This window comes from Marmota monax, unplaced genomic scaffold (assembly GCF_021218885.2).
Source record: "Marmota monax isolate L192 unplaced genomic scaffold, Marmota_monax_Labrador192_F-V1.1 WCK01_AAM20220418_F8-fsc00019, whole genome shotgun sequence".
In the NCBI taxonomy this organism is placed as follows: Eukaryota; Metazoa; Chordata; class Mammalia; order Rodentia; family Sciuridae; genus Marmota; species Marmota monax.
This window is the reverse complement of record NW_026695242.1, coordinates 7,964,491-7,982,350: the sequence shown is the minus strand read 5'-3', so window position 1 is coordinate 7,982,350 and position 17,860 is coordinate 7,964,491. Positions and strand designations below refer to the sequence as shown.

The 17,860-nt window shown below is 38.2% G+C and overlaps 1 protein-coding gene across 4 annotated transcripts in view; it reads left to right on the top strand.

Moving 5' to 3' along the window:
- The window catches only part of Sgpl1 (sphingosine-1-phosphate lyase 1), a 59,093-nt gene that overhangs the window by 8,787 nt on the left and 32,446 nt on the right, over positions 1 to 17,860 (top strand). For all 4 annotated transcript variants that reach the window (XM_046419704.2, XM_046419703.2, XM_058577904.1 and 1 more), the window contains one exon: positions 11,952 to 12,117. In XM_046419704.2, coding sequence (XP_046275660.1) covers positions 11,952 to 12,117 — 166 coding nt within the window. The remainder of the gene's footprint in view (positions 1 to 11,951; positions 12,118 to 17,860) is intronic.

Below are 17,860 nucleotides of genomic sequence, written 5' to 3'. Positions count from 1 at the left end.
TACTGTTACATTCTTGAATTGCCTTTTGTAACCCTAAAACATAAATACGTAAGTACACTTCCTGTATCACAGTGTATTATGCCAAACAGGTTTCCAAAGTGGTTGTCCCACTTTTCATACCTATTGGGTTTTCTTAATATAGAACTTTTAGATTTAGCTTTGGGCAACAAATGTTAATTTCTGTCATCTGCAAGTGAACACTTGAAGAGAGCACCAAGAACGCTTCCTGAAGCAGCATAGGTACTTTGTAAATATGAGATGCCCTTCCTTTTGAGTAGAGCCTATGTTATAATATTTATAATATCTATAAATATTAATAACATTTGATGGGAACAAAAAAGCCTTGATTTTTATTATTTAAAAGGTCCTGTTAAAAGTCAAATGTAGAGTTGTAAAAAACCATTTTTAATAGTTAATTTCATGGCTAAAATCATAATCCTCTGGAACATTTTAGAGTTAAAGTAGCTCTTGTGGTTTATTTACACTCTATGCTCAGTATTGGGGAGCCCATGGTATCTGGATGCTTCTTCTGAAGTATTTAAATGTACTGTTTTGAACTGCATTTTGGCAGATGGTTCTAAAATCGAATAGATTTAGTTTCTGAATTCCAGTCTTAATGGTGTCTAGTCTTTGAGACATTTGAGGCAAATAGAAAACAAGTTTTCTAACTCTTAAGAGAAGGCAGTCCAGGGCAGATATGAGAATGCTGTGGAGGACTTGTTCCTTATCTAGTTTTAATTTTTTTTATTTTTAAAAATGTTTGTGTGTGTGTGTGTGTGTGTGTGTGTGTATGAGTCAGTTTGTTTGTTCAGGGTGGAAGAAAACTTGGGGTGTATCACTCAGTCCATTTTGAAAAGCATTTTCTTCAGATGATTTTCCAAGAATCATGATGTAACAGTTAATAGCTTCTGTTTGAATGACGGAAAATATACAAGTTTATGATTTGCAAACATAGTGGGTATGTGATTTAATTCTATTTTTTTGGTAGGTAAGAGGGCACTTGCAGCCTTCTGACTGATTTAGTAGGTTGTTGACTCAACATAATTCTTACCAAACTGAGGCGCAGCTCCTCTCTAAATGCATTTTATTACCACCATCTGCAAGAAAATATAACAGAGGTGTGGGAGTTGACCTGTTGAGAGCCTCTCTGACTTCTTTGTTATTTTGGTTGAACTCAGCAAAGGTTGCTTCTCCTAGCTGATTGCTTAGAGGAAAGGAAAATGTTTACCATCAGAGAATTCAGGCTTATCAATATTTATTAAGTATTTATTATCTGCAGTCATTTTCTTACCTCATTTAATATTTATAATAACCCTAGGAGTAGATGGTAGTGTTTTTTTTTTTCCCCTGTGAATTTTTTATTTTTGCAGATGAGCAAATTCCAGTCACATAGAAGTTCAGTAATGTGACAAAGTCTCACAGCTTCTTAGTGATTGCTAAAATTGGAGCTTTTGATTACCAGTGGTGACTTTCTAGGGCCACATAGCTGCCTTTCTGCAGAACACATCAACATGTCTTTCAGAGTCATAGAAGTGATAAGAAGTCAGTTCTGGGAGGACTCTAAGGTGACTGTCTTTCTCACATGTCCTAGGGAGTTGCTGTAGTGTGTACTCAGGAATTGCCAAAGAAAAACAATGGTTTTACAAAGTTTCATCATTTTAACAGTAATTATGTTTCTAAGTTCTTAAAAATATGCTTTTAGACAGTAATGACTTTCTTTGTCTAGTTTTATACATAATTGTCCTACAAATTTATTTTTCTCCTTTTTTGTTTTTCCTCTTTTTCAGTACCAGGGATTGAACCCAACAGATGCCCAACCTGTTTTTATTTTGAGATGGGGTCTTGCTAAGTTGCTTAGGGCTTTGCTAAGTTGCTGAGACTGGCTTTGAACTTGCCATCTTCCTGTCTCAGCCTCCCAAGCTGCTGGCATTGCAGCCGTGTGCCACCACATCCAGCCTGTTCTGCAAATGTCTAAGTTGCTTAGAAACTTATGTTCAATCTTATTTGGAGTTCAGAATTGTACTCTCAATTCTGGAATTGCAGTTTCTGCTGTCTTTGGCTCATTTGGAAACTTTTCAGAAGAGTCCCCCCTACCTTTTCTTTCTTAAAGAAAGCTCGTGAATCCAAAGAATCTTAGGGAGCTAGTCTTAGCTAAGAGAACATCCAGTGATCACAGATAGCATTGCTGGGTCATGGTGCTTTTTAAGTGTACAGCTCAGTGAATGTTTTGTATATTCAGAGATTTGTGCAGCCATCACCACAGTCAATTTTAGAACACTTTCCAAAGAAACCTTGTATTCTGCAGTCATTTCCTTATTTTCCTCTACTTCTAGGAAACTACCAGTCTACTTCTGTCTGCTGATTTGCTTGTTCAGGACATTTTATATTAAAAAAAGTTTCATTGAATTTCATATATGTAGTTTCTCATGATATGATCTTTTGGGATTGTTTTCATTTATTACAGTGTTTTCAAGGTTCATCCATGTTTAGTATGGGTCAGAACTGCTTTCCTTTTTATTTTGGCTGTAGGGCTTTTCCTGGAGAATTTTAAATAGTGGCTATATACAATAGTGTTTCTAAAATTCTCACCTACCAAAGACATAGGAATCTTGGGCTTATTTGAATTGTAATAGGGCTTTTTATAATACTAAGGCCATGCATTGTTAATTAGGGAATATGGGCCCCAATGACTGGCCTTCAGGATATCCTTAACTCTTTTATAATTATTTATACAAGCTTTTATGTTTCTAATCATTTCTGGGGAGGGGTTGAAATTGGAGGAATTATAAAGATCTCTAGCTTTTGTTAAAAGATAATGTTCATCAAGTAAAATCATGACCTGCATATAGATATAAAATGAACAAGTCGAGGATTTTATTTTAAAGGTTATTTATACATGTTATTTTTATTTATACATGAGTGCCACAGGGGTTATATGAGGATTTTCTGTACCTTTCTATCAGTTTTTCTGTGAACCTAAAATTGTCCAAAAAGTCTTATTTTTAAAAAGAAGATTTTACTCAGAATGAGGAAATCAGGCACATGTTTTAACTAGTTCAAAGGCCAGTAATATTGAAATGAATGTGCAGATGGAGGCAGAACTAGTTTCCACAGTGGGGAGGGAAGTCAGCTGAACCTTACAGGACCTGGCACAGTTCACTGGTTTATAGATGAAAGGTAATTTGTATTGCTGTCAGTCTTTAAAAGTGGCTCCTTGGAGACTGGACTTGGAAGGCAGACTTTTCAAAGGCAATTTATATAGGCTGAGGGTCAGTTGGAGACCGGCAGATAGGTACCTGTTTTATTCTTTAGAACAAATTTGCATTTCAGAAATCTCTAGGGAAGTAGCCTTAGCAACTTACTTAGGTTGTTCAGATGTTTAGTATTTCTCATCTCTGATAGCAGCATGACTTTCAAAGGGATGGTATTTTTACAAATAGTTAAAAATTTGGAAAAATCTGTGTTTCTTAATGACAAAGGTAGATAATCCTGTTAGTAAGACAGGTAAATGGAGGGAGAAACTCAGCTCTCTTCTTCCCTAGCTGTTGATGTGTTCAGAGAAATTAAGGCTGTTCTGGGTGAAGAACATGGGCTTATTTCAATAGATCTTACTATCCAAGAAATTCCCTTTTCTAGTCTTCAGAAGTCAATACACTTCTTTTGTACTTTGAAAGATAGCCTCTGTGCATATGCACAGTAAGTCACTTAGCTATATATTTTAATAGACTCTGAGAGTTCATAGCAAATTTAATAAGACATCATGTGCAAGCTTGAATGAGTTTTTCCCTTTGTCTTACCTAGTTACCTTAGGCCAAGAGTGTATTTACCTAAAAAGCCCATAATCACTCTTTTCCTCTGTATTGCTTGGCATGATCTTCTGCTTATGGAACTTAATTTTATGCATTTTACTCTTCTCTCCTCTTTTAAGTTCCTTAGAGTACCATGTACCGCTGAGCTACATGATGTATTTTAGAAGAGAGGTTCTAAGAATTTAACTTGACATAATCATCCTATGTCTTTACTTCATTCTTTGTCCTGATAACAAGTAAATAAATAAAAACAAATAAATAAAATGACCTTAAAGCAATGTTTCGCTCATTAGGTTTTATAAGCTTAGTCACATTGGTTTTCTCTGAGTGCCCTCCTGATGACGTGGGCACATTGTATTCTGTCTCCTTTCTGTAGCCAGGATTATTTTGTATCTCAGATGGAAAGATGCTTTCCTGATTATTCCAGTATTAAGTGAAAAGCTGTTAATTTTGGAAGTGCTTGTTGAATAGTACTGAGTATGCATATCTGACCCTGACAAAGTATGGCTGGAAGGGAACCTGTGGATTGTTAAACTTTTCAAGATGAACTCCTCAGTTACTGACATATTGACTCACATAGTGGAATCTTAGGGGAAGTATGTGGTTTTGCTGTTGATTGCCTAAGAAGCGATGATTCAGTCACTCCAAACATTTCTGAATCATACCAAGCATGGTGGTGCCCCTGTGCTTGCAGTTACTTGGGAGGCTGAGGCAGGCGGATTGCTTGAGCCCAGGAGTTGGAAACCAACCTGGGCAACATAACAAGACTCTGTCTCAAAAGGAAAAAAAAAAAAAAGAAAAATTACGTGTGTGTGTACGTACATTTTCCTTTCCTTTATCTGCAGTAACTACTGGTTACTTGGAATGATGTTTAGTTTTGTTGCTCAGTTCTCACTTCTTTAATGACCCAAGGGAGTTTTCCCTTTGGGCTTGTGATCTGTTTTGCTGATAAACTCTAATGCCTTTTGAAGCTCTAAAGACAATAGTGTTTTCTTACCTGTTTGCTTTGCACTTGAAGTTCTGCAGAATGTAACATGAAAGACAACCATGTTGAGTTACCTTTGGTTTGTGTATTTTTAGAACATAAGTGCAGTAAGGATAAATATACTAACTCTTCGGGTTTATTTTATATTTTAACTTCACCCTCTAAACTGAGGTTTGGTCCTTAGACCATTTGATCTTAGGACTAAGGCAGTGGGTGAAAACAGGTTTTTCCTTTCCTCAATAGCCCATTCTTGCTTTAAAGCTCAGATTTCTGCTTTCTGGAAGAACTGCTGGATGTTGAATCATGCATTTGTATTAGAGGTGAAGAAAGTGAAAGGATTGCAGGATGGAAGATTTTGATTTTCATTAGTGTCTGACCAAGGAATAAATATTAGCCAGGAATAATTAGTTGATCTAGTGGATTGATGTGGCTAGTCTCTTACTTGGACAGTTGGCAAGAAAGCTTAGTGGGTATCTGTTTCCCCCTTGGAGATCTGGGTAGTCACTAACTTTGATGATTATGTCTAAGTATTATGTTAAGTTAGCTGTTGGATGATTCTTTTATAAAAGAAAGAGATGGGAACATTTTTAAATCATGGGATGCCTGTCAGAAACACCTGGGGGAGGTTTTTCAAAAGACACATTTCTGGGCTCCATACTGCACTTTTAAAGAACCTCTGGAAGGTTCATTAAGCTCCTTGGATGATGTTGATGCACCTGGTTTAAGGAAAGTGTTGAATAAGAAGTTATATTCTGGCCAGCCTATGGTAGTGTACACCTCTAAATCCAGAGACTCTGGAGGCTGAGGCAGGAGGATCACGTTTGAGGCTATCCTCAGCAACTTAGGCCCTAAGCAGATTAGCAAGACCCAGTCTTAAAATAAAGATTAAAAGGGCTGAGGATATGGCTCAGTGATAGAGTGCCCCTGGGTTTAAGCACTAATAACAAAATATGCCTTCCCTGGGCTCAAACTAGAGTCAGAGACATATCAGAATCTAACCTTTTTTTTTTTTTTTTTGTGGTACTGGTGATTGAACCCAACACCTTTTGCATGCCAGGCAAGTTCTGTATCCCTGATCTACATCCCTAACACTTTTAAAAAATTATCTTGAGACAGGGTCTCCCTGAGTTGTCTAGGCTGGTCTCAGACTTAAAATCCTTACAGGCATGTGTTGCCATGCTCAGCTCATTTTGTGATTTTTGAAGACAACTCTTCCAAAGTACTTTCCAAAGAACTTTCTGACTTTCTTTCTTTCAGTCTTTTGGGAGCAGATGAATAGTGTGAGTGGTGAAAGTCTGGCAGAATGAAGCTTGTAGTTTGAGAAGGCCATTGAGTAGCTTCCCACATCCCAGAAGAGTCCAGCCTTTGTGGACACCTCATCATCTGGCAGTGTTGGCTTTCTTGAGAGTAGCGAAGCTGTGGGCTCTTAATTTGGCTCTTGGAGTAAACTAGATGAATGGACTTAGAGAATTGTTAGTTTTGAACCTATTGGTCTTCTGATTTGTACCACAAATAGTTTGTTTCTGGAAAACTGCAGAGTGGAAAATGTGGAAAAAATAATGTACTTTTGAAACAGGAGGTTTGAGTCCTTTCTATGGCATTTTGAGCTGTGTGACCTTTGGACTCAGTGCCCTTGTCTATGAAGTACATATCACCTCTGATAGCCTGTGGTGTGGCTTGTCAGAATAGTGCCTATGTATGCAGCGTGGTTACAAATAACCAGCCTTTCTCTTCAGATTCAACCCACTACTACTGTCTACACAGCTTAAATAAGAGAGATGTGGGAGATGGGGAGGCAGAGACTTCCTGGGATATTAACAAAACAAAGCTGTCAAAAATTAGTGCGCCATTGTAATTATTTTATTTTAATCAAACAAATGTTGAGCTCCTGCTGTGTTAAAGATGCTGTTTTAGGAGGTGCAGGGGTTATGAGACCTATATACTTTCTTTTTAAAAAAATATATTTTTAGTTATAGATGATACAATACCTTTATCTCATGTTCTTCTTTTTTAACGTGGTGCCGAGGATCGAGCCCATGTCTCACCTGTGCTAGGCAAGTGCTCTACCATTGAGCCACAAACACAGCCCCTATATACTCCCTCTTATTTGCATTTTTATCAGCATCCAGTACCATAAGAGAGGTCATGTGTTGAAATCTTTTACTTATTCTCCCTCACTGGGATTGAATGCTTTGCCTCTAGGTCAGATTAACCCACAATCCAATAGGCTAATTAGTTTGCCCCTGTTTAGCTCCTCAGAAATAACCTGAATTGAGGCATCTCAGGTATTTAGCATATCAGATATTCAAAGAAGACTAACATGGTGTGAATAGGGAAGGAACTTTCCCAGAGCCCAAGTGTTATAGTTAATCTGCAGTGATCAATAACATTAGACTTTACTGTTTTGAGTGTCTCCTTGAGTAAGTGACAAACTTTCTTGGGACTCTCTGCCCCCAAGTCTCTGTGGTGGTCAGCAATCTGCATTGGGTCAAGCACATTTGAAAGGTACGTGTTATTTAAGGAGCCCAAGGAAGCTGGCTTGTGTGCATTTTGCTTTTGACTGTACAAACTGTAGTTTTGTACTGTGTAAACATCAACACTGAAATTGCTGTTATGAGAAATAGTGATTATATTAAGTTCTCATGCCAGCTCCCCCTAAATGTTAATCTGTAGTTGTAACCTAGCTACACAATTTTTTTTGTATATTTATTTGTTTATTTTTATGTGGTGCTGAGGATCGAACCCAGGTCTTTGCATATGCTAGGCTCAACCGCTGAGCCACAACCCCAACCCCTAGCTACACCATATATCCGGGATAGATTCTGCCCAGAATATGAATCATAACAGGAAAACTCTTGGGGTGTCACTGGACTGAAATGTGTTAAGGGATCCTCTGCCCAGGGACACTGAATTATGGGTTGAAAGAGTGCTGAATACTGAGTCAAGGGGCTTGGGTTCCTAGGTTTCACCCAGCATGAGCCTGTCTGTGCAAGGTCAGCCACCCATTTCTCTTCGGGCCTCAGCCTGTGAAGTGGGAATACTGAACTTGATCTCTAATGCTCTCTTTCAGCTCCTAAATCTGATGCTTCCCAAGGGCTGGGGTATTGCATCAGGATCCAACCTGAGGTTTGTGCTGTTTTCAAGGCCCAAAGGAACTACCTTGTCCTTTTTTTCAAGATAGGATGCGTTACCCCACAGAGCCCAATAATTCAGTGAGCTCTCAGTGCTATGAGGTGCTTCTCCCACTGGGGACTGAATCTAGATTGTTTGTAGTAACCTAGAAGGACCTTAGAATGATGCCAGGAGATGTAATTTCTATGACCAGCTAGTCACCTACTCAAAAAGTTGTCAAGACCCATCCAGTTACAACCTCATGCTGTCTTCAGAATTAGAGAATTTAGAGATTATCTCCTCTTAAAGTATCCCTTTTGAATTCAGGGATTCCCATTATCATTTGATCTTAAGAATCAAACCTATTAACAAGAAAATATATTTTCTCTGAATTTAATTATATAAATGTTAATGAGGCATGTCTTCATATTTTAATTTAAAAACATTTAAAAAATTAGATTGCATTTGTTGTTCTTTGCTTTCTCCCTAATATAGGCTCTGTTATTTTTCAGTTTTGTGCTAGGAAGAATTGATTGCAGTCATTTTTTGACACTGGTAATCTCTAATTTCTGAGCAAATTAGAAGTTAGTATCTGCAAAAGAAAAGCTGATCTGAGTGATTATTCTTTCATCTTTGCATCATTGTATTCATTATTATGCACACTACCTACATGTGTGGCGGGGGGCGGTGGGGGGCGGGGAGGAGATATGCTGGGGATCACACCCAGGGATTTACACATGCTGGGCAAGTGCTGTACCATTGAACCACATCCCCACTCTTATACCTTTGATGACAGACTCTGTGGTCTTTCCAAGATTCTGAATGATACTGCCACTGCTTTGTAGGATTGAGGTTATTGATAGCAATAGTAGGCTCTAGGGGATGGCCACCAAGAACTGTGGGGGGTGGACATTGCAGATTTGGTTGTTTCCATGGATGGCCCTCAAGGGAACTCAGTACTTGCAGTAATTGTCTGTACCACATTCTAATTACTAAGGGTATTGTCCTAGTCTATTTGGGCTGTGATAACAAAATGCCATAAACTGAGTGGCTTATAAACAACAAAAAATAATTTCTTATAGTTCTGAGGACTTGAATGTATAAGATCAAAGCAACAGCAGATTGGGGGTCTGATGAGGGGCTAAAAGGTCTCTCTCATAGAAGTGAGTTCATACAAATGCTTCATAAAAACTGTCTTCTTTCTGTGTCTTCACCTGGTAAAAGGGATGAATTAGCTCTTTGGGCTCTCTTGTATAAGAGCACTGCTCCTATGATGAGAGCCTCTGCCTTCCTGACCCAATCATTTCCCAAAAGCTTCCACTTCTTACACCACCAGCATTAGAGCAGTAGGTTTCAAGGTGGAATTTTGGGGGAACATAAACATTTGGTCGATGGCAGGTGTAAATGTTTTCAAGAAGCACCTGTTAAGCACCTGGCCTCTCTAAGCTTTCATGATCAGTGTATATGGATAGGAGCAGAAATATATGAAAAAGAGAAGAAATAATGCAGGTAAAATTTGATAAAAATCAATCAAGTCTAATCAAGAAAAAAGCAAGAATACAAAAATCAATATCAGTAGAAAGGGAGCTATCAGAGTAACCCTACAGATGCTAAAAATATATTAAGGTAATATTACTATTGTATACCAACATATATGATAGCTTACATAATATGGTCTATATTAGAGAAGATTCCATGTGCTGAGAACAAAGTGTATTCAGTCATTGATGGATGAAATATTCTATATGTGTCTGTTAGTCTTAATTATCAATTGTATTTTTTACTTCTGTAGCTTTTTTATTTAGTTTTTGTTTGGAGCATCTATCCAGTAGTGACAAAGGCATGTTAAAGTCATCCAGGATTATTGTGTTGTGGTTTATTTGATTCTTGAAATTGAGAAGGGTTTGTTTGATGTACATAAATGCTCCATTGTTTGGGGCATAAATATTTGTGATTGTCATGTCTTGTTGGTGTATAATTCCCTTAAACAGTATGAAATGGCCTTCTTTGTCCCTTCTGATTAACTTTGGCTTAAAATCCACTTAATCTAATCTGAGTATAGAAACCCCTGCCCAAACCCATTTTTTTTTTTGGACCGGGGATTGAACTCAGGGGCATTCCATCACTGAGTCACATCCCCAGCCCTATTTTGAATTTTATTTAGAGACAGGGTCTCACTGAGTTGCTTAGCGCCTTGCTTTTGCTGAGACTGGCTTTGAACTCATGATCCTCCTGCCTCAACCTCCCGAGCCACTGGGATTACAGGTGTGCACTACCATGCCCAGCTCCAAGTCCATTTTAAATATAGGCCTACTGTCTTTCTTCTGGCCTTAGTACTCTGACTAATGAGTTTATTAATTTACTTGGCCCTGCCCACACTGTCCAAGTTTTATTCAGTACAAGTTGTGTGCTGGGCACTGTGCTGTGTGTTGGGGCTTGAGTACTGATGTAAGACAGATGTGGTCCCTACCGTCCTCTAGCTTTATTTTTACCACACGGAACCTTTGCCATTCCCAGTTTCTTTTATGCTTTTGCAGCTGTTCTTTTCTCTTCTGGTGTGACTTTTTTTTTTTTTTAACTTTTCTGCCTAGAGAATTTTCTTTTACCTTTGTAACTAGATGAGGTTTTATCCTGATTTTCATTATCTCAAGTAGAGTGAGGTAGGGCTTCCTCAGTGATCTCTTAGATCTTACCTATGTCCTTCTATGGCTTTTCCTCTGAAGAGTTTTCGTTGTGTGTGTGTGTGTGTGCACGCGAGAGAGAGCCTGTGTAGGTATGCACGCACCAGGTATATAGCAACACACAGATGCCTCTCCTGCTAGGTTGTAATCTCAGTAAGGATCAGGAGCTATGCTGCTTACCCAAAGCTTCTCCAGCTTTGTGCCTTCAAAATGCTGAATAAGTGAGTGAATAAGAAGCTATCAGATGAACTTATTTTTGCAGGGCACTATGGGGGTTGTAAATAAGAAAAGAGCCAGTCTTCCTTCAAGGCCCTAACCTTGTAGCCAGCGAGATAAGAAATAGATGAGTAGACTGCAAGGCAGGTTGGGATCAGTTCTATATGGAGCTTATCATGAGTGAATACTTGAATTTAAAGGGAGAGATGAATTCTCACAAAAAATATTCTGGTAAGTTTACAGATGACAGTGTTTTCTTGTTTATGACAGGGATACATTGTGAGGGATAGAAATGATGATAAAATATGGAACCTGATGTAGAATTTTACAACTCAAGTAGAGCCTTACAACAGGGATTAGCAATCTGTAGCCTACAGGCTAAATCTAGGCCATGAACTAAGTGATTCTTACACTTTTTAAATTGTTGGGAGGAAAAAGATTTTGATGTGAGAAGATTAATATGAAGTTGAGATTTTAGTGTGCATTATTAAATTCTGTAGGAACACAGCCGCATTCGTTTGTTCACATACCATCTATGACTGCTTGCACTGCAGCAGCAGCAGAATATTTATGACAGAATGATTGATTTGCTATGTCTGGCCCTTTACAGAACCAGTCTGCTGACTGTTGGGTTAGAGAAGAAGAGAAATGACATTTTTATTGAGAATGGTGGCATACGCCTATAATCTGAGCTACTCAGAAGCCTTGGGAATCACAAGTTTTAGGCCAGCCTGGGCAACTTAGTGAGAGTCTGTCTAATTTAATTAATAGGGCTGGAGATTGACCTGGATTTAATCCCCAGTACTGTCCAAGAAAAGGGTGGGGGGAACAGAGAATATTGGCAGTTGTATAAAAGCTTTAGAACTCATATGATGATCAAATTTAGCCCTCTTATTTTGCAAAATAAGCAGAAGATCAAAAATTGTGTCAAAGTCCACAGGGCTCACAAGTGGCAGTGTTACACTGGAATGAATGGTGCAGAAGCTTTCAGGGCTGTAGAGGATGATAAGATTATTGCTGAGTAGGGCTGCATCATGAATGGCCTTGCCCTTGAAAAATGAGAGCTGAGGAACAAAATAAGAACAGGCTTCTTTTCTGACTTTGAATGTAATGTTTCTTTTTCTTTTTTTCTTTCTCTTGTATTTCTAGAAGGCCTTTGAGCCCTACTTCGAGATTTTGGAAGTATACTCCACAAAAGCCAAGAATTATGTAAATGGGCATTGCACCAAATATGAGCCCTGGCAGCTAATTGCATGGAGTGTCGCATGGACCCTGTTGATAGTCTGGGTGTACGAGTTTATCTTCCAGCCAGAGAGTGAGTATACTGTTCCTTCTGTAAAGGCATAGTGGAGTGTCACTAGCTGTGGAAGTCATGGCTGATGGGTTTGGACTAGTTTCTTGACTTTTGGTTCAGTTCCAGTTTTTAATTTTTTTTTTTAAACGGAGAGTGATAGATTGTTTCCTGGTTGGTAAAAGAAACCAAATAGGATTTTTGGGTAACCATTACTGTTTATATTGATTTTTTTTTTTTTTTTTTTTTGCATTTGTACCTTATATAAAAACTCCTCAGAAAATTAGTCATTGTAAGGATCCACAGATGTCTCAGTGTGGCATATGCCTTCTTCAGTACCTAGAACATAATTGTGTCACCTGGAGTTCCCAGAGCAGAAATTTCTTGCTTTCATTTAGGACCATCCTTTTCAGTAAAGACTAAATGAAAGTGGAACAGCACTCATGCAACTACCATTTGCGTGCCTGTTACCTGCCAGTCACTGAACTAGGCTCTGGGGATATCTGCATAAATAGTATAGGGTCCCTCTCCTCTTAGAGTTGAACTTCTGACGTCAGGGGACAGTGGTAGTGACTGAGGGAGCCAGATCACCATGGGGAAGAAGGAGGCTATTCTCAGGGAATGCAGAAGAGAAGTTTCTTAGTGATCTGCTTGTGAATCCTCCACCCTTCCTAATGTGTAAGCTTTGACCCTGCCAACTTATCTCCTCCCCACTTAGAAACATAATTGCATGTAACCTTCTTGTGAATTATTTTCCCCCCTGCAGGTTTTGCTGGGTAAGTTTTATCTGATCACACCTAAATACAAATAGTAGATGTGGTAGTGGAGATTCTGGAACACCCTCATCCACCCTTTCCCCATTCTTATGAGGTTGTCTTAGTTAATGCCCTTGGTATAAGAAACCAGTACCATTGCTTATTGTCTTAGTTAATGCCCTTGGTATTTGAACATTTGTTCAAAATGTTTGCAATGCTTTTGTCACTCTGATCTCCCTGATAATATCTGTTTATCTGTAATTTTTCTGCTTTTCATTCTCTTCCCCAGGAAAGTCAATTTAGAAGCCAGTTTTTTTCTCTTTACCATGCAGATAGCCATTGAGCTATTCGTGTAGCATTGCAGAGTTAGGGCATAACAAACATTGCAGAACATGACAACCAGGGAGCAAGTTCCACTGCTTTTGAGCTTTAAAACTAAAGTGGAAATGGGAGATGACTGTCTTGCCTAAAATTATTGTTCACTGTATCTTTAAAAACCCTGTCCTGAGTTTCTGTTCCCAGTCCTTTCAAGATTTTATCATTAATTTTGACAGAGTAGACTGGCCTTCCTACTGCATCCACTCAGTGGTTTGGTGTGGATGCTGCCTGTGTTTGTCTATCCAAGCATCTTCCTTTCCCAGGAAGATTTGAGTCAGTGACTGCAAGGTGAAGTGCCCCATTCCAGAGGGCTCCAAGAAGTAGCAGTAAATGTTCTTTCTTTCTAATGGGATAAACATAACATAAAATTTACCATTTTAACCACTTTTAAATTCAGTTGCATTGAGTACGTGCACACTGTTGTGTAACCACCACCACTATCCAACTACAGAACTTTTTTTTAATATATTTTTTTTAGTTGTAGATGGTCACAATACCTTTTTTATTTTTGTGGTGCTGAGGATCAAACCCAATGCCTCACATGTGCTAGGCAAATGCTCTACCACTGAGCCACAATCCCAGCCCCTACAGAACGTTTTTATCATTGTAAACTGAAACTATTTCTTTAAAAAGTAATTATCTTATTACTTTCCCTCTAGCCCCTGGCAACCATCATTCTGTACACTTTTCTTTTCTTTTTTTTTTTTTTTTTTAATTTTTTATTGTTGGCTGTTCAAAACATTACATAGTTCTTGATATATCATATTTCACAATTTGATTCAAGTGGGTTATGAGCTCCCATTTTTACCCCATATACAGATTGCAGAATCACATCAGTTACACATCCATTGATTTACATATTGCCATACTAGTGTCTGTTGTATTCTGCTGCCTTTCCTATCCTCTACTATCCCCCCTCCCCTCCCCTCCCCTCCCCTCCCCTCCCCTCTTCTCTCTCTGCTCCCTCTACTGACATTCGTTTGTCCCCCTTATATTATTTTTCCCCTTCCCCTCACTTCCTCTTGTATGTACTTTTGTATAACTCTGAGGGTCTCCTTCCATTTCCATGCATTTTCCCTTCTCTCTCCCTTTCCCTCCCACCTCTCATCCCTGTTTAATGTTAATCTTCTTCTCATGCTCTTCGACCCTACTCTGTTCTTAGTTACTCTCCTTATATCAAAGAAGACATTTGGCATTTGTTTTTTAGGGATTGGCTAGCTTCACTTAGCATAATCTGCTCTAATGCCATCCATTTCCCTGTAAATTCTATGATTTTGTCATTTTTTAATGCAGAGTAATACTCCATTGTGTATAAATGCCACATTTTTTTTATCCATTCATCCATTGAAGGGCATCTAGGTTGGTTCCACAGTCTAGCTATTGTGAATTGTGCTGCTATGAACATCGATGTAGCAGTGTCCCTGTAGCATGCTCTTTTTAGGTCTTTAGGGAATAGACCGAGAAGGGGAATAGCTGGGTCAAATGGTGGCTCCATTCCCAGCTTTCCAAGAAATCTCCATACTGCTTTCCAAATTGGCTGCACCAATTTGCAGTCCCACCAGCAATGTACAAGTGTACCCTTTTCCCCACATCCTCGCCAGCACTTGTTGTTGTTTGACTTCATAATGGCTGCCAATCTAACTGGAGTGAGATGGTATCTTAGGGTGGTTTTGATTTGCATTTCTCTGACTGCTAGAGATGGTGAGCATTTTTTCATGTACTTGTTGATTGATTGTATGTCCTCCTCTGAGAAGTGTCTGTTCAGGTCCTTGGCCCATTTGTTGATTGGGTTGTTTGTTCTCTTATTGTCTAATTTTTTGAGTTCTTTGTATACTCTGGATATTAGGGCTCTATCTGAGGTGTGAGGAGTAAAGATTTGTTCCCAGGATGTAGGCTCTCTATTTACCTCTCTTATTGTATCTTTTGCTGAGAAAAAACTTTTTAGTTTGAGTAAGTCCCATTTGTTGATTCTAGTTATTAACTTTTGTGCTATGGGTGTCCTATTGAGGAATTTGGAGCCCGACCCCACAGTATGTAGATCGTAGCCAACTTTTTCTTCTATCAGACGGCGTGTCTCTGATTTGATATCAAGCTCCTTGATCCATTTTGAATTCACTTTTGTGCATGGCGAGAGAAAGGGATTCAGTTTCATTTTGTTGCATATGGATTTCCAGTTTTCCCAGCACCATTTGTTGAAGATGCTATCCTTCCTCCATTGCATGCTTTTAGCCCCTTTATCAAATATAAGATAGTTGTAGTTTTGTGGATTGGTTTCTGTGTCCTCTATTCTGTACCATTGGTCCACCCGCCTGTTTTGGTACCAGTACCATGCTGTTTTTGTTACTATTGCTCTGTAGTATAGTTTGAAGTCTGGTATCGCTATACCGCCTGATTCACACTTCCTGCTTAGCATTGTTTTTGCTATTCTGGGTCTTTTGTTTTTCCATATGAATTTCATGATTGCTTTCTCTATTTCTACAAGAAATGCCGTTGGGATTTTGATTGGCATTGCATTAAACCTATAGAGAACTTTTGGTAATATCGCCATTTTGATGATGTTAGTTCTGCCTATCCATGAACAGGGTATATTTTTCCATCTTCTAAGATCTTCTTCTATTTCTCTCTTTAGGGTTCTGTAGTTTTCATTGTATAAGTCTTTCACCTCTTTTGTTAGGTTGATTCCCAAGTATTTTATTTTTTTTGAAGATGTTGTGAATGGAGTGGTTGTCCTCATTTCCATTTCAGAGGCTTTGTCGCTGATATACAGGAATGCCTTTGATTTATGCGTGTTGATTTTATATCCTGCCACTTTGCTGAATTCATTTATTAGCTCTAATAGTTTCTTTGTAGACCCTTTTGGGTCTGCTAGGTATAGAATCATGTCATCTGCAAATAGTGATAATTTAAGTTCTTCTTTTCCTATTTTTATGCCTTTAATTTCTTTCTTCTGTCTAATTGCTCTGGCCAGTGTTTGGAGAACTATGTTGAACAGAAGTGGTGAGAGAGGGCATCCCTGTCTTGTTCCAGATTTTAGAGGGAATGCCTTCAATTTTTCTCCATTCAGAATGATGCTAGCCTGAGGCTTAGCATAGATTGCTTTTACAATATTGAGGTATGTTCCTGTTATCCCTAGTTTTTCTAGAGTTTTGAACATAAAGGGATGCTGTACTTTGTCGAATGCTTTTTCCGCATGTATCGAGATGATCATATGATTCTTATTTTTAAGTCTATTGATGTGTTGAATAACATTTATTGATTTCCGTATATTGAACCAGCCTTGCATCCCAGGGATGAATCCTACTTGATCATGGTGCACAATTTTTTTGATAAGTTTTTGTATCCGAGTGGCCAGAATTTTATTGAGGATTTTTGCATCTAGGTTCATTAGAGATATTGGTCTGTAGTTTTCTTTCTTTGAAGTGTCTTTGTCTGGTTTAGGTATCAGGGTGATGTTGGCCTCGTAGAATGAATTTGGAAGTTCTCCCTCTTTTTCTATTTCCCGAAGTAGCTTGAAAAGTATTGGTATTAGTTACTCTTTAAAGGTTTTGTAAAACTCTGCTGTATACCCATCCGGTCCTGGGCTTTTCTTAGTTGGTAGTCTTTTGATGGTTTCTTCTATTTCCTCAATTGATATTGGTCTGTTTAGGTTGTCTATATCCTCCTGACTCAATCTGGGCAGATCATATGACTTAAGAAATTTATCTATGCCTTCACTATCTTCTAATTTATTGGAGTATAAGGATTCAAAATAATTTTTGATTATCTTCTGTATTTCTGAAGTGTCTGTTGTGATATTGCCTCTTTCATCCCGTATGTTAGTAATTTGAGTTCTCTCTCTTCTTCTCTTCGCTAGCATGGCTAAGGGTCTGTCGATTTTGTTTATTTTTTCAAAGAACCAACTTTTAGTTTTGTCAATTTTTTCAATTGTTTCTTTTGTTTCGATTTCATTAATTTCAGCTCTGATTTTAATTATTTCTTGCCTTCTACTTCTTTTGCTGTTGTTTTGCTCTTCTTTTTCTAGGATTTTGAGATGAAGTATGAGATCATTTATTTGTTGGTTTTTTCTTTTTTTAAGGAATGAACTCCAAGCAATGAATTTTCCTCTTAGAACTGCTTTCAATGTGTCCCATAGATTCCGATATGTTGTGTCTGTGTTTTCATTAATCTCTAAGAATTTTTTAATTTCTTCCTTGATGTCTTCTATAACCCATTGATCATTCAGTAACCTATTGTTCATTCTCCAAGTGATGTATTCTTTTCCCTTCCTTCTTTTATCATTGATTTTCAGTTCCATTCCATTATGATCAGATAGGATGCATGGTATTATCTCTACTCCTTTATATTGTCTAAGAGTTTCCCTGTGACATAATATATGATCTATTTTTGAGAAGGATCCATGTGCTGCTGAGAAAAAAGTGTAACTGCTTGATGTTGGGTGGTGTATTCTATATATGTCAATTAAGTCTAGGTTATTAATTGTGTTATTGAGTTCTATAGTTTCCTTATTCAACTTTTGTTTGGAAGATCTGTCCAGTGGTGATAGAGGTGTGTTGAAATCTCTCATGATTATTGTATGGTGGTCTATTAGACTCTTGAACTTGAGAACAGTTTGTTTGATGAACATAGCTGCACCA